A 27,791-nucleotide genomic window follows, 5' to 3' on the forward strand; every position below is an offset into this window, starting at 1 on the left:
TTCGGACATTATTAGATTAACATAGAATCTTTTATTTTTATGGTGAGGAAATAAAAAAATAGTTTCCCATGTAGGATGGCAATGCACGGAAGAGTATTAGGGCCACTGAAAAAATGCAAATTTGAGACAATTTTTTTTTCACTTGTGAGAAAAAAGTCAGACTTCTAAGATTGAAGTCGGAATTCTGAGTTTAATCTCGCAAGTGAAAAAAAAAATTGTCTCAAATTTTTGTTTTTTATTCTGACCTTTACCTCAGAATTCTGACTTTAAACTCAGAATTCTTACTTTTTTTCTCACAAGTGAAAAAGAAAATTTCATCTCCAATTTTTTTCAGTGGCCCTCATGCTCTTCCGTAGCAATGCATTCTGGTTAGTGATGTCATCTGGCTGCGTTGTTCTTTCCACCTATTTCAGACCTTACTCACTCCAGCACAGTTCTTTACCGTCTTTTTCTCTAAAAAGGATTTGATGATGAAACGCCACAGGAAGTTAGTTTAAAACTACCTGAAATACAACCCCAAGGTCCAAAAAAGTTGGGTCACTGTGTAAAATGTAAATAAAACTCAAGTCAATGATTGTCAAATCCCATAAACCGATGTTTTATTCACAATAGAACAGAAACAACATATCAGGTGTTAAACTGAGACATTTTACCATTTTATAAAATTTTTGAGCTCATTTTGAATTTGATGGCAGCAACACATCTCAAAAAAGTAGGGATGTGGCAACAAAGGGCTGGAAAAGTAAGTGATACTGATGAAAAACAGCTGGAGGAGCATTATGCAGCTAATTTGGTTGATTGTCAATGGGCCAGTAAAATGAGCGAATATAAAAGGAGCATTTTAGAGAGGCAGAGTCTCTCAGGGGTAAAGATTGGCAGAGGTTCACTACTCTGTGAAAACTGTCTAAAATTGTGGAACAATTTCTTGGATAATTATTTCCTATTTCTATCATTATAGTTTCATTATTATAAATTATTTCATTATAATTATTATATATATTAGTTATTCATAATTATTTTTTAACTCTTATATTATTTAAAAGAATTATTTCTGTGTAATTTATTATTTCATTTCAATTACTTTTTTCAGTGTTTTTTATCATTTCATTTTATGTTATATGATAATCATTTTATTTTTGTGTGTAATTGTAATTATTTCATTTTAACACCTGGTGTTTGAGCCGTGTATAACTCCATGATCAATGGCGCCCCCTAGTGGACCAGCTGTCCGTTAGCAGTTAGCCACCTAGCCTCTCGGCCTCTCCGTCCGTTTTGTTTGGTTGCTGTTAGCAGCAAGATGGCGGCTCCCTGCCCGGCGCTCACACCCTGATTTCTGCATAGTGAAGTGCAGCTTTCAGCCTCCACTGAGCTCCGTCACACTGTTGCATGGAGCAACCGTTTATCTTATTTACCTGCAGCTGGACGTGCCTGATTATTTCTGCGTGATTTCGTTGTTAGCCTTCCTCCAGACTGCAGAGCGTTACCCAGGCTAAGATGGCGGACTGTGCGATGCAGAGCCTCGGCTAACGGCAGCACGTTGATCCGTTAACCGGAGACCGAACCACCGGAGAAGCTTTGTGTTTATTCTGCTGGATTACAGCCCGAGTGACGGACTTAATCACTGGTGGAAACTCCTTCTGGAAAGGCTCGGTAGCTACAAAGACGAACTCCATTAGACTAGCCGGCTAATTAGCATAGAAGCTAGCTGGGAGGCTAATGCTAGCCCAGAGCCGCTGCTAGGGTCGGGCTGATTTAAACTCTGAATTCTCTGGACTGTGGTGCTGTTTTTCTGTCTCCCCGCTCACCGGGACACTCACACTCTTACTCCGGCGCCATGGACACGGAGCCCGGGAGCCCCGCGGTGCTACAGCCCCGCTGGAAGCGCGTCCTGGGATGGAGCGGCCCTGTGCCGCGACCCCGGCACGGACACCGGGCTGTGAGCATTAAAGAGCTGATGGTAGTGTTTGGAGGAGGAAACGAGGGCATCGTGGACGAGCTTCATGTCTACAACACAGGTATGTGCATAATTATAAATACGAGTGCTTGGGAATAAAAACGGCTTATTTATATGAATAACGCTGTTAAATGTCAGCTTTGACTCCTGTGTCTGATAATGCTAACGGAAAGCTAATTTCAGCATAGCTAATCTTGCTAAATAGCTAACATATGTAGTAGTGTTTAATATTCTGGGAATGTGAGTCAACTGAAGCTGTTTAAACTGGACATCAAACAGGACTTTAGCCTGCTAGGCTAAGTTAGCCTTCGGCTAGTTGGAGCTAACTTTAGCTTCTGCGTGCTAACGGAATTAGCAGCAGAGCTAGCGAGCGGCTCTGGCAGAAACACAGAGAGAAATGGCGCGTTTTTACTGAAAACATTGCTGACGTCACACTGATACGCCCCTCTGCTGCAGTGTAGGGATGGAAACAATGGAAACATTGCTAAAGATTAAAATATATTTATTTGGACGGACTTAGTCCTGAAACGTCCTATAAACACGAAAATACACCCTATAATTTTGATCGACATAAGTCAAGTTAACCTAGTTTTTTTGTTTGATAAATGACTGTTTTTTTACTCTGAACCCTTTGAATTAAAATAAAATAAAAGGGTAAGGACATATGGATCCCAGGCATCTCATCGTTATATCTGTATAGCTATATCTAGATATTTCTAACTAAAGATATTAAAAACAACAGCAAATATGACATACAACTTAAGAACGTTTTTTGTTCGTGGGGTGTGCATATGCTCACTAAAACAGATACAAGATTAACAAAATAATTTTATTATTTAACATTACAAATGAATTATTCTGTGCTCAGTAAACAAATAACTGTTTGCTGAGAATTCTGGGTGCCAAATACCCACCCTGTCATTCAACCAGAGACCTAATTACTAATTAATTAGTATTAGGGCCACACGAAGCAAAAAAAAAAAATATATATATATATATATAATTTCATGAGAATAAAGTCATAATATTACGAGAATAAAGTCGTAATATTACATGTCTACAGTCGCCATGGTTTGCGTTATTCCTCGGTAGCTGTGCAGTCGTGGCTACGTCAGGTGTTTTGTTGCTCTGGTTGGCCCGTAGAGACGTGACAGACAGAACGTTCATCCAGTCACACTCCCAGTTTTATTCAGATCCTCTGCCCTTTCCCAAACGCTTTGTATTGAAGGTTTTCCAGATGGATGTGTGAAACAAATCCATCTGGCATGTCAGGTTATGTTTAATGGGCTTCATGCAGAATTTAAGCCTCTCATAATAGAAAACCTGTTTACATTTTTATTAATGGTGCTTTTTGGTTATCTGGATACTACGGAGGGATGTACGATATTTTCTGTGTGAGATAAGTTTCAGCAGATATAAAAATTTCTGCTGATCTTTACAACCAATATTTTGGCCAGAAAACTCATCCTGTTATCAGCTGTAAATGTTGGCCTCATGAACAAATCTGTTAGCAGAGTTTTGGTTTGGACCGACAGATCTATGTCAGCTGAAGTCCTTTTCTTTATTCCTCATTATTCCTCTTACTCTCATTGTTACTCTTTACACTCTGTTTTAAAGACTGAAGTTTGTTCATGTGTTTATGCTCTGACTTTGAATTGTGCATTTTAAGGGCTGAGGTAATACTGTCTGAAGGACATTAAAATTTTGGTGTGTGCTTGAATTAATTATTAAATATGTGCATATTGACAAAAATACAATATTGTGCATCCCTAATATTGAGTGACTCCACTTTAACCTGTGCGTTCATACTCTGCATGAACTTTCTGCCTGATATTAGAACATGCTTGTCTGTCTCTTACTCTAACAGCAGCCCGTATCATGTCTGTGGCTCTCTTACTTCGAGTGAGTCGCAGTGCAAGGCTTGCAGACAACTGGTTTAAGAGCTAGCTCCAGTTACAGAGATGGTTTCCCCTTTTTTTGTTGTTTAATGAACATTAAAAAGCCAAACTAGTATCAAGTGAAGAGCCATTTAGGAGCAGAAAGACTGGCTGTTATTACTGAGCTGAGCCCAATAATCCAGATCTCTAAAAAGAGCCACAATTCTTATCCCTCTGAGTGAGACTGGATGGACATAAATGTAAATGGAAGATGTGTACAGCAGTCTTAGCGAGCAGATATCACACTATTTTCAGTACACACTGCAAAGCAATAAGGATGACCACTTTACACCTGAATGTAACAAATCAGATAGAAATCCCTGCTAACGCATTGTAAAAAAATTATGACCCTAGGATACAAACTTCATGCATTAATTGGAAATAGCTTCCTGTTTTTTTCTCATTTAGCATCATACTTTGGCAGAAAGATGTAAGACTGTTTGAACTTCAGCAGAGCTGGGGTTATTACTGAATCAAATGTACCGATATGAGGGAAAGAGATCAACTCTGAGTTTCCTGATTGAGTAGAAAAGCCAGGGAAACTTGTGTTTATGAGTAGTGACTCAGTAACCTGTGAACTAACCGGGTGCCCCCCTCTGTTCCCCCAGCTACCAACCAGTGGTTCATCCCGGCTGTTCGTGGAGACATCCCGCCTGGATGTGCTGCTTACGGTTTTGTGTGTGACGGGACGAGGCTGCTGGTGTTTGGAGGGATGGTGGAGTACGGGAAGTACAGCAATGACCTGTACGAGCTGCAGGTCAGTCACTCTGTTTCACACATCCTAGTTTTACTGAGTTTGTTTATATGTACTGTAAAGTAAGCAGTTTACCTGAACAGCGTCCCTGTCCCAGTCTACAGGAGTATGGATTTATTGACATGCTACTGCAGGTGGCGATATGTCTCCTTCCAGCTAGTTACTACACATCCCTTCATGTAGACTCTGCTGATGTGTTAGCGAGCAGCGAACTGGTTTTAGGCCGTAGCTGACTGACTGTTGTGTCTCCAGGCGAGTCGCTGGGAGTGGAAACGTCTGAAGGCCAAGGCCCCGAAGAACGGCCCGCCTCCCTGTCCTCGCCTCGGACACAGCTTTTCTCTGATTGGAAACTTCTGCTACCTGTTTGGAGGACTGGCCAATGACAGTGAAGACCCTAAAAACAACATCCCCAGGTAAGAGCCTCAGGGACTGGAACCACTTGTTGGATTTGAACAGCTGGTGTGAGTTTGGGACACTCCTGTTAATCAGTCTCGTGATTCGTTCTCAGGTATCTGAACGACCTGTACTGTCTGGAGCTGAGGCCGGGCTCCAGCGTGGTCGGTTGGGAGATCCCTCAGACCTCGGGTCAGCCGCCACCCCCCAGAGAGAGTCACACCGCCGTGGTGGCGAGTGGCCGTGGATCCAACAGACTCATCATCTATGGAGGCATGAGCGGCTGTAGGCTAGGGGACCTGTGGGTGCTGCACATAGGTGAGTCAGAGGCTTGGCTCTCATACAGACTCAGAACTCTGCAGGTGTGATCCCAGACAGGTGCATTCACCCAGACTTTACACAGACTCTTCCCTAACTAGATTTTCTGTCTGAAGTCAGAGGTGCAGCAGGAAGTATTCATTTAGAGGTGACATATTATAACTAGGGCTGTGAAACCATTAAAATCTTAATCCTGATTAATCTCAGAATTTCTGTTTTCATTGTTTTGCAGGTAAAACTGTTTTTGTATCATTTTGGATTTTTCTACTGTTTTAAACTATGAGTAAATGACTTCCTGTTGCAATAGAGTCCCCCTTTTTTTGGTAGATCAAAGATAACTAGCTCAAAATTGCAATTTCAGCTGAAATTGCTTGGGGTTGCTGAGAGCTGAATTGTGGAAGAACTGTTGAAAATAGCCCAAAGCACAAAAATAGCTGAAAATAGCATAAAAATATTATAAAATGGCATAAAAGTAGCTAAAAATTGGATTCAATAGCTCTAAAAGGATGACAATAGCTTAAAGTTGCTGAAAATAGCTGTTAATAGCATAAATATAGCTGAAAATAGCATAAAAATATCTGATTTTGGCCTCAAAGTAGCTGAAAATGGGATTCAATAGCTCAAAAAGGATAAAAAATAGCTCAACATAGCTGAAAATAGCATAAAATATTATAAAATGGCATAAAAGTAGCTGTAAATGGGATTCAGTAGCTCAAAAAGGGTGAAAATAGTTCAAAGTAGCTGAAAATAAGATGAAAATAACCTAAAAATAGCATAAAAATACCTGATTTTGGCCTATAAGTAGCTGAAAATTGCATTCAATGTCAGAAAAAGCATAGAAATAGCTGAAAATAGCATGAAAATAGGTATATTTTAAAAATTATAAAAGTTAGAAATGAGAAGCTATAGCAGTCAATTGACAAAGAAACTGAATTTTTAAAAGTTTAAACGGTGTCGATACAACAAAGTATGAAGGAGGAGATAGCCGGTGTGGAGGAAGAATAATAAACCAAATGGCTGACGCAAATATCAATAGTGTGGATGCTCAGCATCCCCACTAATAATGTGGACTTAACCACAGAAAAGAGAACTCTAAGTTTGTGCATTTACCAGATATAAAACGGTAGCTGAGCTGTCAGCCTGCGGTGATTGTTGTGAGACAGACCCACGGCCCTGAGTCACTTATTCTCCTAACAGGTAACAATAACGCCAACTGATTACCTGCTGTTTTCTTTAATTGTACGACCAAACGAGGAAGAAAAGCAGTTAAAAGTGGCCCCAACCCAGCCGGTCTGTTCTGTGTTTTTAAGTATTACAGCACGTTCTGAGCAGTACTCAATGAATGGAGTGAATTTTCATCATGTTAGGTTTTATGCAGCTGCAGTAATGATGTCTCGTGTCTCAGCACTTATCGTAGTATTTCATATTTAAGTGCACCATAAACACCAGACTGTTTGGTTTTAACCACTAAATCTCTAATTTTCATCTATTTATACCACTCTTCTGATTTCTGATTGGTTCATTTCTGATGACAGATTCTATGACGTGGACTAAACCAGCTCTTGGTGGAACCGCCCCCCTTCCCAGGAGCCTGCACTCTGCCACCACCATAAAAAACAAGTAATGATACACACAAGTGGTGTTACACACAGATGTTCTACCTGTGCTTTAAATGACTGTTTCCCTGTCATTCTGATTTTATAACAGGAAACTCACCTGTATGTGTCTCTCTCTCGCTCTCGCTCTCGCTCTCGCTCTCTCTGTGGTCAGGATGTACGTGTTTGGAGGTTGGGTTCCTCTGGTGATGGATGACGTGAAGGTGGCGACTCATGAGAAGGAGTGGAAGTGTACCAACACGCTGGCCTGCCTTAATCTTGGTACAAACACACATTTTTGTTAAATGCAGTATATCTAACTGTAGAAATGATTCCCTCCACCCTCCTGATACCGTGTGTTTAGAATCAAAATAAACAAAGGTGGGAAAAGCCTGTGAGTTTAGCTCAGTTATCAGAGCGCTGGGTCTGAATCAACAAGGGGTCGGCTAACGGTAAATACACAAGATGTGTCCGCTCTCAACTCAGTCACATGTTAGATACCTTACCAGTGGTGGATGGCCACCACTCCGGGTGAACAGGAGAGATTTTTCAGTTCTAAAGGATTCCTGAGCAACATTACAATCCCAACTTTTTATACAGAAGTGTTTGCTTTAGCATCTACTCCAGTCTGCTGTGCTTAAAGAGCTGTAAACTAATATTTAATCTTTAAAAGCTTAATGATATGTGTTAGACACCGTGCAGCCTTTAGCATGTATTTGTAGCAGTTTAATGAGCTGGTTACAATCGTAACAATGCACCAAAGGAAATGTAAAGCAGTCATAACATTAATCGTTGTTTATACTGCAAAATAATTGAATATAAAGGAAACGTGTGGGCTTAAGCAAGAAACATTTGTAAGAACCTCATTGGTAATAAATGCTAATTCTCCTTCACTGCTGAACATGCTGGAGGAGATTAGGTGTTAAGCTTTAATAAGTGACTGTGTTAACTGGTGTCTATCAGCTGAACTTTTATTGATTACTGTTGTTATAACATATGCTTATAAAACAGAACATTTTTCACTCCATCTAACATATACTGAGCAGGTATGACTGATGACAAACTAAACAAAGAGGCTCTTAAAGTTTTTGATATCTGGTATAACGACAACCTCATATGTGACATCTCATCCAGTTTGTACTCTTCTGTTCCCGTTTGGGGTCATGGGGGGCGGGAGCCTAGCCGGGCTGTCATTGGGCGAGAGGCGGGGTCACCTGGTCGCCAGCCAATCACAGGGCTGACATATATAAAGACAAACAACCAGGCAAGCTTACACTCACACCTATGGGCAATTTAGAGTCACCAATTAACCTAACAAGAATGTTTTTGGTGAAGGAAGGAAGCCATCAAACCTGTGTTTGACAAAAGCACCAGTTAACATGGTCACTTGTCAAACCATAACACCGATCTTTGTGATGAAACAGATAAGGAATCCTCTCATTTCTATTGTCCGTGTCAGTCAGCAGTTGTTTGACTTTATTCTACCTTAGGGTGATGTACAATGTGAACTCTGGCTTCTGCCTTGTTCTTGACGTAGGCTACATCACTTGAGTCAGCACACTTGGCAGACACGCCAGATCAGGTTCCCTCTTACTCAGGGGACTGTAGAAAACAGTGAGTCTAAAGGCTTTTCTTTGGGAATAACAGGACAGCCTGAGTGTTTCACCGCTCCATGAAGAGTGTAAAGGAAACATCAGAATTTCAGACACAGTCATGTTAATATTACTGACACTGAGAGCTAGAGCCCTTTGTACAGTCTGCTGTTGAATATGTACTTAGGATATACTAAAGCAGTTTTACTCAACCCTGCTCAAAAAAAGAGCCAAATTGTTGAAAATACATATGCAGGAGCCTTAATCTAAGTGGTGAAAAGTGGCGATTAAGTTAAATGTGCCAAAAATGGTAAAAAAAAAAAAAAAAGCAGCAAACACTGGGAGAAAAGTGGCCAAAATAGGTAGGAAGTGACCAAATAATGAGTTAGTGGCAAAAACATTGCAACAAATGAGTGAAAAGTGAAAAAATCAGAAAAAAGGTCAAGTGGGCAAAAAGTGGCATTGAATTGCAAAAGGCAGCTTAAATGGTCGAGAAGTGGCAATAAGGGGGAAAAATGCAAAAAGCAGGATAAAAGTGTTACAGAGGGGAGAGAAGTGACAAAAAGAAGTGGATGAAAGGGGCTTAAAGCGGCAAAAACTGGGAGAAAAATGGGTGAAAAGTGACTCAAATGGGCACAAATCAGAAAAAAAGGTAGGAGAAATGGGCTTCAAGCGGCAAACACTGTTAGAAAAGTGGCAAAAATGGGTGGGAAGTGTCCAAAAAATTAGTTAAAGGTGGCAAAAATGGTTCCATGAGTGGCAAAAAACTTGGAAAAAAATGGGTGAAAAGTGACTCAAATGGGCACAAATCAGAAAAAAGGGAGTAAAAATGGGCAAAAAGTGGCGTTGAATTGCAAAAAGCAGCGTAAGTGGTCGAGAAGTGGCAATAAGGGGTAAAAAAAATGCCAAAAGCAGGATATAATTGTTACAAAGGGGAGAAAAGTAACTAAAAGAAGTGGACGATATGGGCTTCAAGCGGCAAACACTGGGAGAAAAGTGGCGAAAATGGGTGAGAAGTGACCAAAAAATTACTTACAGATGGAAAAAATGGTCCCAAAAGTTGCAAAAACGTGGAGAAAAATAGGTGAAAGTGACTAGAAAGGGCAAAAATCAGAATAAAGATGGTAAAAATGGGCAAAGAGTGGCATTTAATCACAAAAGGCAGCTAAAGTGGGCGAGAAGTGGCAAAAAGGGGCAAAAAACGCTAAAAAGCACAATAAAAGTGTTATAAAGGGGAGAAAAGTAACTAAAAGAAGTGAATGAAATGGGCTTCAAGCGGCAAACACTGGGAGAAAAGTGGCAAAAATGGGTAGGAAGTGACCTTAAAGTAGTTAAGTGGCAAACACGTGGAGAAAAATGGGTGAAAAGTGACTCAAATGGGCACAAATCAGATTAAAGGTTGGAGAAATGGGCAAAAAGCATGAAAGAGTAGCAATGGGAAATTAGTAGCATTCCATTGCAAAAGGAAGCGTAAATGGGAGAAAAGTGGCTAAAAAGGAGCAAAAAATTGCAAAAAGCTGGATAAAAGTGTCAAAAATGGGCTAAAAGCAGTAAAAATGGAAATAGTAAACAAGGGCATTTGAAATATGCAGACAAAAATAAAGGTTGACAATTAAAGCCTACTGTGTCAGAGTGGGAAACAAACTGATTAATGTGACTTAAATGGATAATTTCTGAGGTAAAATTTTCCTTATAAGGTTTTCTGGGGGAATAATATATCAAATGAAGACATAAAAGAGCCCCAAATCATCACAAAAGAGCCACACCTTGAGTACCACTGTACTAAAGTATGTTTTGAAAGGTCTTAGTATTGGCCCATGTGAATCATATTTTTTTGCCCCCTAGTCCTTGGTGTTGTGAAGTTGGGAACCCCTTGGTTTAAAGAATTCATATTTTTAAAGAATCACCAAGATTAGATTTTTAACTGGAAATGTAGGAAAGACAGTTTTATTTCCTAGACAGACAATGCTATTTTGTATTACAGGCTTGTGGGAAACTCTTCCAAACTCATTCTCTCCACCTTAATCTCTGTTTACATAAACGCGCTGACCACCTGCCCGTGCGTTTGACCTCTCTGTCTGCAGACACAATGTGCTGGGAGACCGTTCTGATGGACAGCCTGGAGGAGAATGTCCCCAGAGCTCGAGCGGGTCACTGCAGTGTGGCCATCAACTCCAGACTCTTCATCTGGAGTGGCAGAGACGGATACAGGAAGGCCTGGAACAACCAGGTGTGCTGCAAGGACCTGTGGTACCTGGAGACAGGTGAGCGCTGTGGTGACCCTGAACTATGCAGCTCATAGTTTGGTCTCGTCTGTCTCACCTTTCTCTCTCACCTTTGACATTCCTCAGAGCGCCCCGTTGCCCCCTCCCGGGTTCAGCTTGTCCGGGCGAACACGACGTCCCTGGAGGTGAGCTGGGGGCCGTCCCAGACCGCAGACACCTACGTGCTTCAGCTACAAAAGTACGACATTCCCGCCACACCTGCCGCCACCTCACCTGTCTCCAGCAGCACCCCCAACCTTACCCCCTCAGCAACTCCTGTAGCAAAGAGCCCCGCCCCCATGGCCACAACACCGACCAATCAATCTGTCCCTCTGTCTGGCATCACGCTGCTGCCCTCCCCCACCGCTTCTGTACCCGGAAGCCCATTGGCTGCTGCAGCAAAAGGCCAAGGTGAGTACCACACCTGTCCAGGTAGCTGGAATGGTGACAGAGCAGCTAGATCTGAGCGTGTCTCACCTGTTTCCTGTTTTGTCAGCAGTCCTGAAGGTGGCAGCAGCTCCAGGAACAGGAGGCGGAGCTTCTATCGTCACTGTGAGGCAGGCCACACCAAAATCTCCTGTCGCTGTGACAACGCTTCCCGCGGGAGTTCGGATGGTCGTACCCGCTCAGGCCGGCCAGGCGACGGTAAAAACCTCCTCGTTATTCTCTAAACATGGCCACTGAATAAAGACTTTGTCTGAAACTACACACTAACACTGGGAGAAGCTGCAATGCATTATGGGACAGATAGGCAGAGCAGTGGATTCCTGTTTGTACTTGATAATTCTGGCCAATCTAGAGTCAGAGATAAAGAGTTGCTGCTAAAATTGCTCTAACAGCTCCAGTGTTTGAGCCTTTAACTCCAGTTTGATTCACCCACACCTCCTTCTTCCTGTCTTCTTGCAGCCACAAGGGGGCGGTACTCAGATGAGCGGCATGGCGGCTCTGGCGGCGGCAGCTGCAGCCACTCAGAAGATCCCGCCGTCTACAGCGGCGATGCTGAACGTCCCTCCGGGAGCAACACTCGTAAAAACGGTTTCTGTGAGCCCAGGACCTGGGAGTCTTCCTGCCAAACAGGCTGGCTCTGTTACCATGGTAACAACATGTAATATTCTACAGCCCCCATTTCCAAAAAAGTTGGGTCGCTGTGTAAAATGTGAATAAAAGCAGAAGTCAGTTATTGTCAAATTTCACAATAGAACAAAGACAGCATATCAGATGTTGAAACTGAGACGTTTTACCATTTCATGAAAAATATTATCTAATTTTGAATTTGATGGCGCCATCACATCTTAAAAAAAAGTAGGGACAGGGCAAGAAAAGGCTGGAAAAGTAAGTGGTACTAATGAAAACAGCTGGAGGAGCATTTTACCACTAATTTGGCCAGTTGATAACAGGTCAGTAACATGACTGGGTATAAAAGGAGCATTTTAGAGAGGAAGAGCCTCTAAGATGTAAACTTTTTTGGACTTGGGGTTGTTAATTGCAACTTTAACCTCCCATGGATTTTTAAAAACAATTATATCTGTTGTTTGTTCCCCTCCAGTGTTAATTTCGTCGACAGCCTTTTTTTCTGTGATAAAAACTATACCGGGGTGTCAAACTCAATCACAGCAGGGGCCAGATTCTGAATTTGGGTCTAACCTGAGGGCCTAACAGGGTCAATATTTAACCATTGACTGTCAACCTAAATTATTTTGAGATTAAAAGGTCACGATGACAAGTTAAAAACTCAAAATCTGAGATAAAAAGTCAAACTTACAGGTTTTAGAGGTAAGAACATGATTTTTAAGTCAAAATATAATATAAAAGTCAAAATAAAAATATCATATGATCTGGTGGGCCAGGTAAAACTGTACCACGGGCCGGATTTGGCCCGTGGTACAGTTTTACCTGGCCTAGTGCACAGTTTGACACCTGTGCACTAGACTAGACTAAGACTAACTTAGACTAACAAAAATAGATCTGTGATGACTAAAACTGACAAAAACTAAGATTAGTTTTCATCAAGATGACTAAAACTAGACTAAAATGTAATGTAGTTTTTGTCAGGCATTCTAAATCCATGATATTTCTCCACTGTGGGTAAATCTGTTAAAAAAATATCACATCTGTATCTATTCTGCCTCTTAGCTGTAGAAAGCAGGGACCCCAGGTTTGACAGAGAACACACTACCATGATTTGGTACCAGATTTAGACAAGAAAATAAATGCTTGGACTAAAAGTAAAGACTAAAATGTGAGGACTTTTATGGACTAAAACTAAAAAGGGTAGAAACCACTAAAGTGTGACTAAAACTAAGATTAAAATTAATAATCGCTGCCAAAATGAACACTGTTCCCCTCTGTGGTACCGTGAAAATCTGAGATATAAACTTTAAATTGATTGGTTCTGTTCGATCATTATCAATCACCACACAGTACAACATGTTGATCATCTAACGAGCTCGTCTCCTCTTACCTGTCGCAGGTAGCAAACCCAGCCACCCGCATCCTGAAGACTGCTGCTGCTCAGGTGGGCGGAGCCTCTGTTGTCTCTACCCCTGGCACTCCAGGCCGACCAATCATCACGGTACATAAATCTGGTACTGTGACGGTCTCCCAGCAGGCTCAGGTGGTCACCACGGTGGTAGGCGGAGTTACAAAGACCATCACGCTGGTCAACAGTCCCCTCAGTGTGGGAGGAGGAGAGGCTTTGGTGAGTCATGTCATCTTCTTCCTCTGACCTTATCCTGTTTTATAAACCTTATGAACTCAGTCCAGACTCTCTGTACTCCATAGAAATATAAACTAAGGAGCTGTTTTTAATGTAGGCCAGATTATTTCTTAAAGTCTCCCAAAATTCACCTCTGTAAATAGAAATGGAAACAGCCTGATGGAACTGATTCTTCTGACATTCATAAAACCAAGACATTAATAATCACCTGATGAAATCACTTCCTCTCTGTCAGCTCGGTAACCTAGGTAACCTGGGGAAGATGGTGGTCCAGACCAAACCAGTGCAGAGTGGAGCCATGGCTGGTCAGACTGGTAGCAGCCCCGTCACTCAGATCCTTCAGGTACAGGTTTCACCTCATATTAGCCCCGCCCCCAGCACGCAGCAGATACACTTACCCCGCCCCTTCTGCGTTTCAGACGAAGGGGCCCCTCCCAGCAGGAACCATCCTGAAGCTGGTGTCATCAGCTGACGGGAAGCAGACGACCCTCCTCAGCACCGCCCAGGCCGGCTCCACCAAACCCACCATCCTCAGCGTCGCCCCTGGAGCAGGAACCAAACCAGGAACCACCATCATCAAGACCATCCCTGTGTCCGCTTTGCAAGGGGGAGCAGGTAAACACACACAGACCGAATACACCTGAGAGTTCTTTATCTGAAACAGGAGTACTGACTGCTAAACTCCACCCCCTGCAGGTGGGAACAGTCCAATCACAATCCTCACCACCAAGATGGTCACACCTGGAAGTGCCGGAAAAATCCTCACCACGGTTCCGAAGATCGGCTCAGGTGGCCAGCAGGGACTCACACAGGTAGGGACCACAGGGATGTCCACATTAGGGCGGAGTTCCCTCTTTAACCTCACAGAAAAGTACTGTAAAGTCTGGAATAGAAGTTGCTCTCTTTAGAAGCTCTAGTCTGTTTTTGGAGTCTGCTAAAAGGGAAAAAGCTTTAGACCCAAGGTCTGTAATTCGGGTCCGGATCCTTTCAGGTTCCGTCCTGTCTGGGTGACATGTTCACAGGTGACCTTGTTGTTTCTGTTTGGGTTCAGGTGGTCTTAAAAGGAGCTCCAGGAACTCCAGGTACGATCCTGAGGACCGTCCCTATGGGCGGAGTCAGACTGGTGTCACCCGGAGCTGTCGGCTCCAAACCCACTGTGACCACACTAGTCGTCAAGGGAACCACAGGTAAACCCCGGTCACACATCCGGTCCGCTCCACTTCAGCTTTAGCACACCTGTGCTGAGCCTCTGTGTTTCTCTCTCAGGTGTGTCAAGTCTGGGGACAGTAACAGGAAGTGTTTCCAACTCTCCAGCAGGTGGCGCTGCCTCAAACGCCTCCCTGGCAACACCCATCACCACCTTAGCAACCATTGCTACACTGGCTGGCAAGGTCACCACGGCAACTGCAGCAGCAGCTGGACCCAAACAGGTAATGTCAAAAAACACACCTGATTTAGTCAAATGTTTTCACGCTGGTCTGGTTCAAGGAGTTTTGATTGGCAGTGCAGTATCATGTGATGAGAGCTGGGAAGTTTAAATGGAAATTCATTGAAGTTAGCTTGTTAAAGTTTATTTATTTATTGCAGACTTATAAAATGTTTTAAACCAGATCCGTTCCAAACTACAAGGCGACTTATGCAGATCATTATTAGTGTCCACTTTTATTCCAATCATGTCTTCCTGGTTGTCGTTACACTGCTCTTATCTCTTACTAATGTTCCATACACACAAGCACTTCAGTTAAGTACAGTACATAATAATCTGTTTCCACTGTCAAAAGTGAACCCCAATCTTTAGTGCATTTCCACAGCCAGTATCTGTCCAGCTTTACTTGGACTGATGACCGTGGTTCTTTTTAGAGATCTGGATTATTTGACTCAGCTTTCGGCTCCTAAAGGGCTCTTCATCTGGTACCAGCTGTTCCTTTTTAGGTTCACATTACAGCGACATGTTCAGAAATAAAATATCACTTCATCTCGTCAATTAATTTGCCATTTTAATCTAACTAACACCCCAGAAAGTCAATTTTCTAAACTGATTATCACTGTGTCCTTTAAAAACATGGTAAAGACAAAAAAACAAAACTGATCACCCAGTAAAACAACATGGCATGTTCTGTATTTTTCCTCCATGTTCACTCTTGCAAGGGAAGTGAGAATTTTTTCAACTAATTTACAGACTGCGGGGAGTTTAGCTCCACCCCTGAGGGTGAGATAGGGACCCCAGAACAGTGCCAATTTAGGACAATACAGATCTTTTTTTACTAGGGATGCACAGATGCATTGGTTTAACATCAGTATCAGCTGATATCAGTCCTGTGTGATGTGGGTCTGAACAGATTTAAGTTATCAGTGTTTATCTGTTGTATCCAATCAGTTTAAATCCTCCATCTGGTCTAACTGCTGAGTCAGGGCAGATGTTTATTCATCTGTTGCATGGATATATTTCACATCCATCTGGGAATCCTCTCATAGAAAGTGTTTGGGAAGGACAGGACTTCAAAAAGAATTCTGTGAAGGTGATTGGAAATGAACTGATGAAAAGACATCTATTGTAAACATCAGTATCAGCCCAAATTTTCACTATCAGTCCATCTCTAGTTATGTCTTCCTACCCCAGCTTCTGACAGTGGAAATAAGTGAGTCCTGTAAGGCAGGGCTTCTCAATCTTTTCAGCCGGCGACCCCCACAGATAAAGGCGCCAGAGACCGGGGACCCCCACTGTACCTGGAGGTGGTTGAACACAGCCATGCATATTCAAGAATAGTTATGTGGAGACAAGGCCGTCCACTGGGGGGGGAAAGTGGGAGGTCTCTGGAACCCAGCCACACTGGGGGCCCATGGAGGTCAGAAAAAGACCTCCATGAAGTTAAGCTGTGAAAACCATATTTTATATTTGACCTGAATAAAAACCACTCTTATTAAAGAAACAAATATCTTTATTTATTCATTTGTGTAGTAAATGACAGTCTTTAAATGAAAACAACTTTTGTTAAAAACATAATTAAAATGGGTTAAAAATTGCTACAACTTCTTAATAATGGCAAAAAAATGGTGGAAAGGGTGGTGAAATTAGATTTCTAAAGAAAATATTTGGGTTAAAGTGGCAAAAACGGACAAAAAAGTGGTAAGAGGGGATTAAAAAGAGGCTGAAATGGCTTAAGTGCAAAAAAGCGTTGTAAAAAGTGATTGAAAGAGGCAATAATGGGTCAACAGAGGCAACATAAGTCAGAGAGTGGCAAGAATTGGTTCAGAGGTAGCAAAAACAGGCAGGAAAAAGTGATGGAAAAGGTTTAAAATGGGTTTTAAGTTGCAAAAATGTTCTAAAATTGGTGTTAAAAAGTGATGAAAATGCATTGACATTTGGTTAAATTGGCGTAAAGTGGCAACAGTGTAATTTAAAAAATATTCTTTATTTTTTTTTACGGCATCTGGTGACCCCCTCAGAGTGTCTCATGACCTCCAATAGGGGCCCAACCCCAAGGTTGAGAACCACTGCTGTAGGGAACAGCAGTAGACTGCTTGATGGTAACAAAGTTTAAGAGGACTCCTCTTATCGTTTGGTGTGGGCCTAAACCCCCCTGAATGCTCCAGGCCCCTGTTTATCTCCGAGTATTATTTTAGGATTCACAGCTCTGAGTTTAGATTTTATTTTAATCCTGATAGTGTCATCTCTTACCTGAGCTGTAATATTACTGTGTAATATTGTAGTAATGACAGAGTATTGTTTGCACAGGTAACTCTGATCACAACTCCAAGTGGGGCCGAGTCTTTGGTCCAGGATCTGCCTGTCTCCATCATGGCGTCCCCAACATCAGAAGAACCAGGAAGTACTACGAGTACCACGACTACGACTACAAGTACTGCAGGAGGAGAAGGAGGAGATGCTGCAGAAAATACAGGTACACAAACCTGCACTATAATTGTTAATATAATTAATATTATTATTATCATTATAATAATTAACATTATTATTATCATCATTATTATTATTGTCATTATTATTATTATTATTTCTAATGCTTTTATTTCTTATAACTACGTATATCACACTTTATAAGTATAATATAATTTAGGGATGCCCTGATGTTGTTTTTCTGCTGCCAGTACCAGTCATCTATGAGTGATCAGCTGATAGAGACCATGTTTATTGTTTATATCGGCTGGTTTAGTGGTCGCTCAGTCTGCCTAGCTCTGTAGTCTTCTAAGACCTCCTATAGGTCAGGTATGGCAGGAATGTTCTGGTTGTTTCTGGTAATGCTGCAGCATTTCTGCAGTAACCAGCTGTGCTGATGATGTCATTTATAATCCTGCAGTAATGCTGGTCTGCTCCAACCCCCCGTGTGAGACCCACGACACCGGCACCACCAACACCGCCACAGTGGCCACAGCATCCATGGGTGGTACTGACAGAGTCTGCTCCAACCCACCGTGTGAGACCCACGAGACAGGAACCACCAACACCGCCACAGTCGCCACAGCCAGTATGGGCGGTACAGACCGAGTCTGCTCCAACCCGCCATGTGAGACCCACGAGACAGGAACCACCAACACTGCCACCACTGCCGCTGCCAACATGAACCAACCGCCACAGGTGAGCTCAGTAGTCTGATGGCTTCAGACAGGAAGCAGAATATTCATCAGATTGTCTGTTCTAAGCCCCTCCCCTTTCATCCACAGGTGAGCTCCAACACGTGCTCCAACCCACCGTGTGAGACTCATGAGACGGGAACCACCAACACCACCACCACAGCAGGAGCTCGACTACTCACACAGGTAAGACAACAGTTGACCTTGAATCCTGTGGATCCTTGAAAAAGTCTCTAAAGCCAGCTGAAACTCAGGTGATCAAACTCAGGTGTTCCTCTCTGAAGAAGCTGACAACACTACAGCTGGTTAAACTCCTGACATGACCAGGTGGTAAGTTTATAGCCAGTCAGTGTAAAGCTGTGTCTCTGTTTGTCTCAGGTGTGTTCAAACCCGCCCTGTGAGACTCACGAGACGGGAACGACCAACACGGCGACCACAGCAGGAGCAGGAGGACTTACACGGGTGAGACTGACCTCATAAAACAGTATAAAGGCGTCTGATTGGTTGATTCTGAGAGAAACTGAGCTCTGATGTTTTTACCCTCAGGTGTGCTCAAACCCACCCTGTGAGACCCACGACACCGGGACCACCAACACCGCCACCACTGCCACAGGTAAGCTGCTCACACTCCTGAGGCTCCACCTGGACAAAATAAACTGCTATCCAACACCTGGTGACATCACTTCCTGTCCTCTGTTTGCAGCTCAGCAGGGTGGAGACTCCACAGAATCACCCTCTTCCTCAGACCCCACCCCTTCCACAGCTAACCAGAGCAGAGCTGTTACTACGGTGACACAGGCCACACCCACACCTGGACCTTCCATACCAGTAAGCCCACAGACACACCTGCAACCAAACAGAGACATCTTCACCCTCTCTGATATCCCATGATCCTCTCTGTCTGCAGGAGATCTCCTCCCTGGTTGGAGAGGGCCGCGCCGAGTCGTCGGAGGCGGAGGCTGTCGCTATCATGACAGAAACAGCAGAAGAAGGGGAGGAGCCTATGCAGACTGACAGCCAACCAGGTCATGTGATGTCATCAGAAGCTTCAGTGTTGCAGGTCCACATGGAGGACGGCGAGGCGGCTCAGGTACGCACACGCTCAGACACACTCACATAAACACGCACAACACAGCGGTCTGACCAATCAGCTCGTCTCCTGCAGATGACCTCAGACGGCGGTCTTCCTCAGGAGCTGATGTCTTCAGAAGGAGCGACCCTGATGGTGACGGGACTGACCCCAGATCAGCTGGCTGTTACCACGGGAGCAGATGATGCTGTTCAACAGGCGACCATTCAGGCTGTGCTGCAGGCGGCGGGACACATCGGTGAGTTCAGCAGCAGCTGTTTTCATTAAACCTCCGTGTTTGATGATGTTCACAAGAACCCATTCAGACTACTGATGCTGTAGTATAATACCAGGCCAGTAGATGGCAGTGTGGCTTTGCATTGGAACAGCACATGCATGCACACATACAGCTGTTTCATCCACAGCAGTGAGGTGAAAACATGTAGGCATGGCTAACACATGAATGAATGTTTGTGTAGAGGAATAGGTTGTTTCTCCAGAAGAGCCTGAACTACAGAGAAAGTGATGACAACACAAAGACATCATGTATTAGACTGAAATCAAGAAAGACAGGAGGGTCATGATCTGTCTTTGTGTACACGCTGGCTGCTGCTTCAGAGACAGTTTCCTTTTTCCAATTACTCGTTTTTATGAAATAAAAACAGCTGATAGGGCTGCACTGGTGCCACTTTCTTCATGTGTTATAAATGGGTCTCTCTCTCTTTCTCTCTCCGTCTGTAGGTGAGGATCAGCCCATCGTGCTGACTCAGCAAGATCTGGCCGTTCTGGTTCAGCAGCAGCTTCAGGAAGTCCAGAACCAACCAGAGCCAGAACCTGAACACAGCAGCCTGCCCACAGGTACACCCTTAGAAGCACTCACCTGATAGGAGCATCTCTGTTCTGGACTTTTATTTTGAAGGGTTAAATCTGAAGAGACCCCTGAATATTATAGATTGATTATTGAATGTTAATTATTAATGAGAACGACCATTTTTCTAATTATTAAGAATAAAAGTTTAGTTCTTGTGCTGTGTGGTTGTCGTCATTTGTCAGCTGGTAAATACAGGTTTTTTTTGTTAATTTCCCAGAGGGCCTTGCCCCAGCTGACAGCCTGAATGACCCAGCAGCCGAGAGTAACGGACACGAACTGGCATCATCAGCTGTGAACAGTGCCGTGGCCCGACTGGCCAGTACGTTTGGCCCCACCCCTCAGATGACCGCCGTCCCTGTTGTTAAGATTGAGGCAGCTGCTCCGACCACTGAGGTGGCCAACGGCAGCGCTGCTCCTGCAGGGGTGAGAGACTCAGCACGCCAACATGCTTAGAACATGCTTACAGTAAGATCACAACGAGCTGATGATATTTAGCTAGTAGGAATGTTAACAACAATAAAAATAATAATAACAATAATAGTAATAATAAGCAATCAAAGTTACATTTGTGTTTTTAACCTTGCTGGTCTCTGTCTGTCTGAACTTCAGTTCTTCTGAAGTCACTCCATGATTCCAGATTTACCGTCCTGAAGAGGTGACCCATGTGAATTATGGGTATCAGTGAAAACACCTTTAAAAAGACAGACTGATTTATGAAATGATGAGAATATAAAACATTCAGAGAGAGATCAGGGGCATAACAGTTCAGAGGTCACAGTTCAGGACAGGTTTGGTTCATGGAGAAAAAGGAACATTTAGTCCTGGATTTATAATTCTACATTTCCCTTGTTTAGCATTTTTAACTGGCGGTAATTCAGCTTATAGTGTATTCCAATGGAGTTTTATTTAGAACTACTGTGATAGTTGGTACAACCTGTGGTGCAAAATGAAAAGTTATTTGTCTAACGTCCTCAATTAAAGCAGCGTAAAACTGTTAAATAAAACAGGCAATTCAGAGCAGTGTATCATTTTTATGAAGTGTGCAGTGACACCGCCGCATAGATGTTCGTAAACAGCCTGTGCAGAGGTTACTCGTGCAAAAGTTTACGTCAGTAAAGGACCCTGGACTGGCTTATATGAACACAGGAATGTTCATCACAATGTAATGGATCCTGAGGAGAGCACAGTAATGCACACTGTATCCACTGTTCACATAGGCCAGTGTTACTCATCCCTGCTCAACCAGCCAAATTCTTGAAAAATACCTTTGCAAGAGCCACAATCTAAGAGGTGAAAAGTGGCAAAAACGGCTTGAAGTAGCAATAAAAATAAGTAAAAGATAGCAAAAATGGTCTAAAAGCAGCAAAAATGGATGAAAAGGGGTGAAAATGGGAAGAAAAAGTGGAAGAAGAGTCAGAAAGTAGCAGAAATGGATGAGAAGTTTAAAAAAAAAGTGAGTTACAGGTGGCAAAAAATGGTCCAAAAGTGGCAAAATGATGAGTGCAAAAGGGACTAAAATGGACAAAAAGCAGTCAAGAGTGGCAAAAATGGGCAAAAAAGAGGAAACAAGTGGTATTTGATGGCCAAAGGTAGCTTTAATGGGTGAAAAGTGGCAAAAGAAATTGTGAGAAAAGGCAAAAATTCGAAAATAGTGGATAAACAGTGGCAAGAAAATGAGTGAAAATTGACTAAAATGGACAAAAGGCAGTCAGTGGCAAAAATGGGCCAAAAATAGGAAATGAGTGGTATTTACTGGCCAAAGGTAGCTTTAATGGGCGAAAAGTGGCAAAAAAATAGTAAAAAGGGGCAAAAAGAAGAGGTTTAAATGGGGGAAAAGGGAAACAAGTGATATTTAATGGCAAAAGGTAGCTTAAATGGGCGAAAAGTGGCAAAAGAGTGGCAAGAAAGTGAGTGAAAAGTGACTAAAATTGACAAAAAACAGTCAAGAGTGGCAACAATGGGCCAAAAATAGGAAACAAGTGTCATAATGGCAAAAGGCAGCTTCATTGGGCAAAAAGTGGCAAAAAAAATAGTAAAAAGGGGCAAAAATGGGAAAAATGTGGCTAAAAGAAGAGGCTAAAATGGGGAAAAAAAGGAAACAAGTGGTATTCATTGACAGAAAGTAGCTTAAATGGGTGAAAAGTGGCAAAAAATGGTAAAAAGGGGCAAAAAAGTTGTCCTTTTTCAAGGTTTTAGGGGGGAATAAAATTTAAAATTTAGAGAGAAGAGCTACACGTAGAGTATCACTGACATAGGCTTTAAAACATATTAGCTTTAATTTCTTCAGATGCCTTTATGTCTACAGGCTTACTGGAGATACACCGTCGTTTTTGTACTTCTTTGGTGTAAAACTCCGACTATGTCAACATTTTCTCTAATACTTCACGGTGAAATCAGATCAGAGTTTGTCTAACAGATCACTTTTCTGCCACCCCTTTATAAGGTTCAGCTGTTAGAATCCAGCCGCTAGCATAAATAGTTTGAACACAACAGAAGAACACTGATAAATGATTTCTGTTAGCCGATGGTCTGTTTGTTAAACAGCACCGATGTTTGACCAGTGCATCTGTGCATTCCTATTAAAAACAGATCAGAGAGGCTGAGGAGAGTGAGTCTCCGTATAAAACCAGCCGTGATAATCGGACATTGTTGGGTTTTCTGTACAGCTACAAAAACATAACATGTTGTCTTTAGATGCCTTGTCAGCGTCGTTGTTATTTGACAGTAGGCCTGTGGTTGATCTGCTGAAACTGAAGCTCTCAATTTCCCTTTAGAATTAAAACAAGTTCACTCTCACAGAAAGGATGAATCACTAACCAAATGCAGCTTATTAGCTTAGGATCTATACTGACCTCAGTGAACATCATCAAGATGTAATTATCAAAATAACAGCTTTTTAACAGTTTTTCAGCTAAAATAGATCTGTTTACGTATTCCTCCCTACTGATCTGTCATATGTACGAACGTTCTGTGACTGCAGAGCCTTTTAGTGGCCGTGTATACCCTCTCTACAAATACATAACACCCTAGTGATGAACGATCTAAGTACCTATGCTAATATTTATGTTGAGCTTTAACAAAGCCTGTTTAAAACAGACTGAGCTGCTAGCTTTGACTTAGCATGCTGTTGGCCACCAGCTTAGAGCAGAGTAAACAACTCTGAAACTAAAACCCAGGTGTGATGATGTGAGATGTTAACGCTCTGACTGAGCTCTCCAGTAAAGAAGGTCACGTCCCGCCTCTAACAGAACGCCAGTAAACTTACTAACACTGATGCAGCGCTAGTAAAGTTAGCCAAGTCTGCTAGTTAGTGTTCTTTGACAGCAGGCAGAGGAATAATGTCATCATCCAGTCTGAGGTCTAACAGATAAAGTTCACACATGTACATCCCAGAATCGCTCTGATGATCAGGATTAGTGTGTCATTACTGGAAAACAGCGGTGTGACTCAGGAGTCACTCCAAGAACTCAGTGAAGAGAGACTAGGGATAAACGATATGCTAACAACATGCTAACTGTGTGCAGAAGCCAAATGTGGTGATGAAGTCATCAGCGAAGGAGAGCCAATGGTACGACGTCGGCATCGTCAAGGTGACCAACATGGTGGTGACGCATTACTACGTCCCCTATGGAGACAACATCGACGTAAGAATGCCGCACAAACACCAGCGTTTGACGTTAACCCTCCTCCCTCTGTGATTGGTTCATTTACTGATCTAATATGTTACCTGCAGGATGACTCAGGTGCGGTACCTGACTACAGTCAGATGAAGAGGGTGGAGCTTCAGCCGGGGACGGCGTATAAGTTCCGTGTGGCGGGGATCAACATCTGCGGCCGCGGAGCGTTCTCCGAGGTGTCGGCATTTAAAACGTGTCTGCCTGGTTTCCCCGGAGCGCCATGTGCCATCAAAATCAGCAAGGTAACCTCACACACTGAGTAAGCTGGGAGAGAAAGAACAGGTGAATCGTGGGTAATGTAGTCCTCTCTGACAAGCCTCTCTCTGATTGGCTCGTGTAGAACATGGACGGGGCTCAGCTCACCTGGGAGCCTCCTGCTGTCACGGCAGGTAAGATCACAGAGTACTCCGTGTACCTGGCCATCCAGTCCAGCCAGGCAACCCCGGCCTCAGGGTCCGGCCCCGCCCAGCTGGCTTTCATGAGGGTGTACTGCGGCTCCAGCCCGTCCTGTCTGGTCCAGGCGTCGAGCCTTGCTAATGCGCACATCGACCACACCACCAAACCCGCCATCATCTTCCGCATCGCCGCACGCAACCAGAAGGGCTATGGGCCCGCCACGCAGGTCCGGTGGTTACAAGGTGAGAGTCGACAGAGTCTAGAGATTATTAACACTGTAAGATAGTCTTTATGAGATCTAAAAGTTTATCAAACATGATTTCTGTAATAATAACCACACGTGTTTGTGTTTGTAGAGAGCAGTAAAGAAGCCAAACCAGCCGTGAAGAGACCCGGAGTGTCTCCTGACTTGTAAGAACTGATCCTTTATTTTATTTGACTTTGTGATGTTTTTCTCATTTGAATCAATTTTGTTCAGAACCTTCTTAAAACTGAACTACCATTGATCCTCACATCCTCTATATATCTTTAGAGAGGGAATCTCCACTTTGTGAAACTAGCTTATAAACTCCGAGAGAAAATTAAGGATTTATTCTTATCAGATATCCCTGCAGCATGTTGCACCAGTTATGTGCCTTTTTGCATGTATCTGGATGCGCTGTTACATGGAGTTTACGCCACTTGAGGGGAGGGGCTTCCATCATTTCAGTCAGGTGTCAACAAACATGGCTGAGCCTGACTACACTGAGAGGATTGCTGCTTTGTATCTGCTGTGGCAGCGCTAACCATGGTGCTAACTTGGCAGTAGACCACTGAAATCAAGTGACTAAAGTTTTCACATCTTACCAGGCAGTCGACCTCCTCACTTTCTTTCCGTGCAGCGACCTTTTTACTCCTGTGCCGGTAGAACATGGACGTTGTGCCATATAGCTCTGGTAGCCACAGACCGACTACACAAGTTTCTCCTCCATTTTCAGGTTGAATAAAACCGCCTCCCTCTAGGCTGGTCTTTCAGGGATCCTCTATGTAAAATACATCACCGGAGGATCTCCATGCTGATTGGCCATCGTGGCATGAGGCATTCGTTTGAGTTCAGTCTATCTGGCGTGTCAGGTTAATCACCAAGCCTATGTTGAAACTATCTCAGCTTATGCAACACCTTAAGTCTGTGTTACTCAACTCTGCTCAACCAAAGAGCCAAGTTCTTGGAAAAAAAAAAAAAACATTTGCAAGAGCCACAATCTAAGTGGTGAAAAGTAGCAAAAACTGCTTGTAGTAGCAAGAAATATATGTTAAAGGGGGCAAAAATTGATGAAAATGGGGAGAAAAAGTGAAAAAAGAGTCAGAAAGTAGCAGAAATGGGTGAGAAGTAAAAAAAAAGAGTTACAAGTGGCAAGAAGTGGCAAAAATAGGGCAAAAAAGAGTGAACAGTGACTAAAATGGGCAAATAGCAGTCAAGAGTGGCAAAAATGGGCAAAAAATAAGAAACAAGTGGTATTTAATGGCAAAGGGCAAATTAAATAGGCGTAAGTGGCAAAAAAAAATGTTAAAAAGGCAAAAATGGGATAAAAGTTGTATAAAGAGAGGCAATAAAGGGGGACAAAAGGAAACAAGTGGTATTTAATGGCAAAAGGTAGCTTAAATGGGTAACAAGTGGAAAAAAATGGGAAAAAAGTGACAAAAAGAAGAGGAAAAATTGGCATAAAAACGGGAATAAGGGGTTTTCAATAGGAAAAGGTTTCTTAAATAAGTGAAAAGTGGCAGAAAATGGTAAAAAGGGACAAAAAGAAGAGGCAAAAATTGGGGGAAAAAGAAAACAAGTGATATTTAATGGCAAAAGGTAGCTTAAATGGGTGACAAGTGGGAAAAAATGTGAGGAAATGCAAAAATCGGAATTAAAAAAAGTGGCAAAAAGTATGAAACAGTGTGGTCTTTAATGACAAAAAGTAGCTTAAATGGGTGAAGTGGCAGAAAATGGTAAAAAAGGGGCAAAAAGTTTCCCTTTTTGAAGGTTTTCTGGGGGAATAATATTTAAAATTAAAACATGAGAGCCACAAATAACTACGAAAGAGCCACATGTTGAGTTTTACAGCCTTAAATGTTAATAGAGCGTAAACTGTCATAAGAAAGAACCTACATTCATGCTAGGCTATGTTTGAACTCAGCTGGTCCAACCCAGAGCTGGAACCTTGTAGTGATGCGGGGGTTAAAGGGTGTACGAACAACTGCACTTCAAAAACTCTGTTCATTAATCATCAAAACGAAACAGTGTGACACTCCAGCAGCCCATTAGCTCTGTAGCTATGCTACGTTAGCTTCTCTGTAGCAGAGAGACCAAGCAGCTAGCGTTGGGTTCCTCTGGAGAAAGGAGTGAAAGTGAAGGCATTACAAATCCAGCAACAGTGATCACGGAGTAACCTGAGTCAGCTACTCCCCCGTCTGCCAAACACAACAGAATAAAATGCAGGTGAACTGTCAGAACATCGCTCAGCACTAGCGACCGCCACACGGTACCTGAGGGAGGGTACATCAGCGAAGAGTCCCAGAGGAACCATCGAGCCGGTCAGGAAATTAATCTGACCGTCCAGCTGTGTCGTGGTTACAGCTTGGCGTTTATTCCTCTGTCTCTGATTGGTTCGTTCTGTTAATCTAATCTAATCTGTTGTTTCACCTTTAGCAAACCTGTCGGACCAAAGAAGTTCAAAACTGACCAATAAGATCAGCTGAAGCTCTTCTGAAGACTCTGATTGGTTCCTGTTTTCTTCATCTCCGAGCAGCTGGTTACCACGGCAACAGGACAGAGGCGGTCCTCTAACAACATAAAAGACTTGTAGAATACCTGTACATTATCGACCAATCAGAATGCTTTCCTTGGTTTTCATGGAGACGGGAAGGGGCGGAGTCAGAAATTTGGCTTAATGGAAACAATAAAGTTTGAGTTTATTACCGTAGATGTAGCTCTCTCTCTCTCTCTTACCGTCTGTTGCTCGCCCTCCCTCTGATGTCAGGAAAAAGGTCAAAGGTCACAGAGCTAGCAGAGCGAGGGCGGGACTTATGTAAATTATTTTCTGTAGCGTCAAAATATTTTTTTTATAATGTCTGGAAAGTTCTTCTTCTATGGTTTTTGTTTCTTCTACGGTTTCTCTTTTCTTTTCTGTGGTTCTTCTTCTGTTGATGGAATGTTTGTTGGCCGCAGTGACGCAGCTCAGCCATTGGTCGTTTGCCTGAGCAGGAAGTGAAAGTTTTTCAGCTGTTGGAATGAACCCTGTTTGTGAATATTCTCTGGAACAATAAAGTTTTTTAGAGCATTTTTTACCTGCTGTGTGGAGTCCACTTCCTGTCGTCCACAAAATAAAACAAAACACAAAATAAAAGTTTTTTTTCTTTATAGTTTATTAAATGAAACGTGACATGATGGATACGTCCAGATGTTAATCTAAACAAGACAGACTGTCGTCAGGCAGATCACGGGAACAGCTGATCTCTATGAAGGCTTTTTAAATGTGTGATCTAACTGACTTTAATTATTGCCAACAAATACAGGTGAGGATGAGATTATTAACCCCTATGAGGTCTGTTAAACAGAGAAAAGATTTTTAACAGCTTTTCCCAAACATCCTGGTTTTATTTTAGATGTGAAAATTCTTTTACTTTCCACACAGAAG

At 42.8% G+C, this 27,791-nt stretch overlaps 1 protein-coding gene across 2 annotated transcripts; it reads left to right on the forward strand.

The window, feature by feature from the left end:
- Positions 1-1,264: 1,264 nt before the first annotated feature.
- Positions 1,265-27,441, forward strand: hcfc1b (host cell factor C1b). 2 transcript variants are annotated; one of them, XM_041799300.1, is made up of 31 exons: positions 1,265-2,015; positions 4,500-4,648; positions 4,898-5,058; positions 5,154-5,356; positions 6,892-6,976; positions 7,127-7,233; positions 10,628-10,807; positions 10,895-11,218; positions 11,304-11,452; positions 11,714-11,902; positions 13,278-13,505; positions 13,759-13,866; positions 13,943-14,138; positions 14,220-14,335; positions 14,575-14,710; positions 14,790-14,953; positions 17,260-17,425; positions 17,840-18,117; positions 18,204-18,299; positions 18,492-18,575; positions 18,660-18,726; positions 18,817-18,941; positions 19,021-19,203; positions 19,279-19,441; positions 19,924-20,040; positions 20,271-20,476; positions 23,578-23,697; positions 23,787-23,972; positions 24,071-24,368; positions 24,483-24,537; positions 26,804-27,441. In XM_041799300.1, the coding sequence occupies exons 1-31, from the start codon at positions 1,835-1,837 to the stop codon at positions 26,841-26,843; spliced, it is 4,860 nt and encodes a 1,619-aa protein (XP_041655234.1). In that variant the 5' UTR covers positions 1,265-1,834; the 3' UTR covers positions 26,844-27,441. The 2 variants fall into 2 exon arrangements, with proteins under 2 accessions (XP_041655234.1, XP_041655235.1); XM_041799301.1 differs by having other exon boundaries at positions 14,838-14,953.
- Positions 27,442-27,791: the final 350 nt, after the last annotated feature.

Source organism: Cheilinus undulatus, linkage group 11 (genome assembly GCF_018320785.1).
Source record: "Cheilinus undulatus linkage group 11, ASM1832078v1, whole genome shotgun sequence".
In the NCBI taxonomy this organism is placed as follows: domain Eukaryota; kingdom Metazoa; phylum Chordata; class Actinopteri; order Labriformes; family Labridae; genus Cheilinus; species Cheilinus undulatus.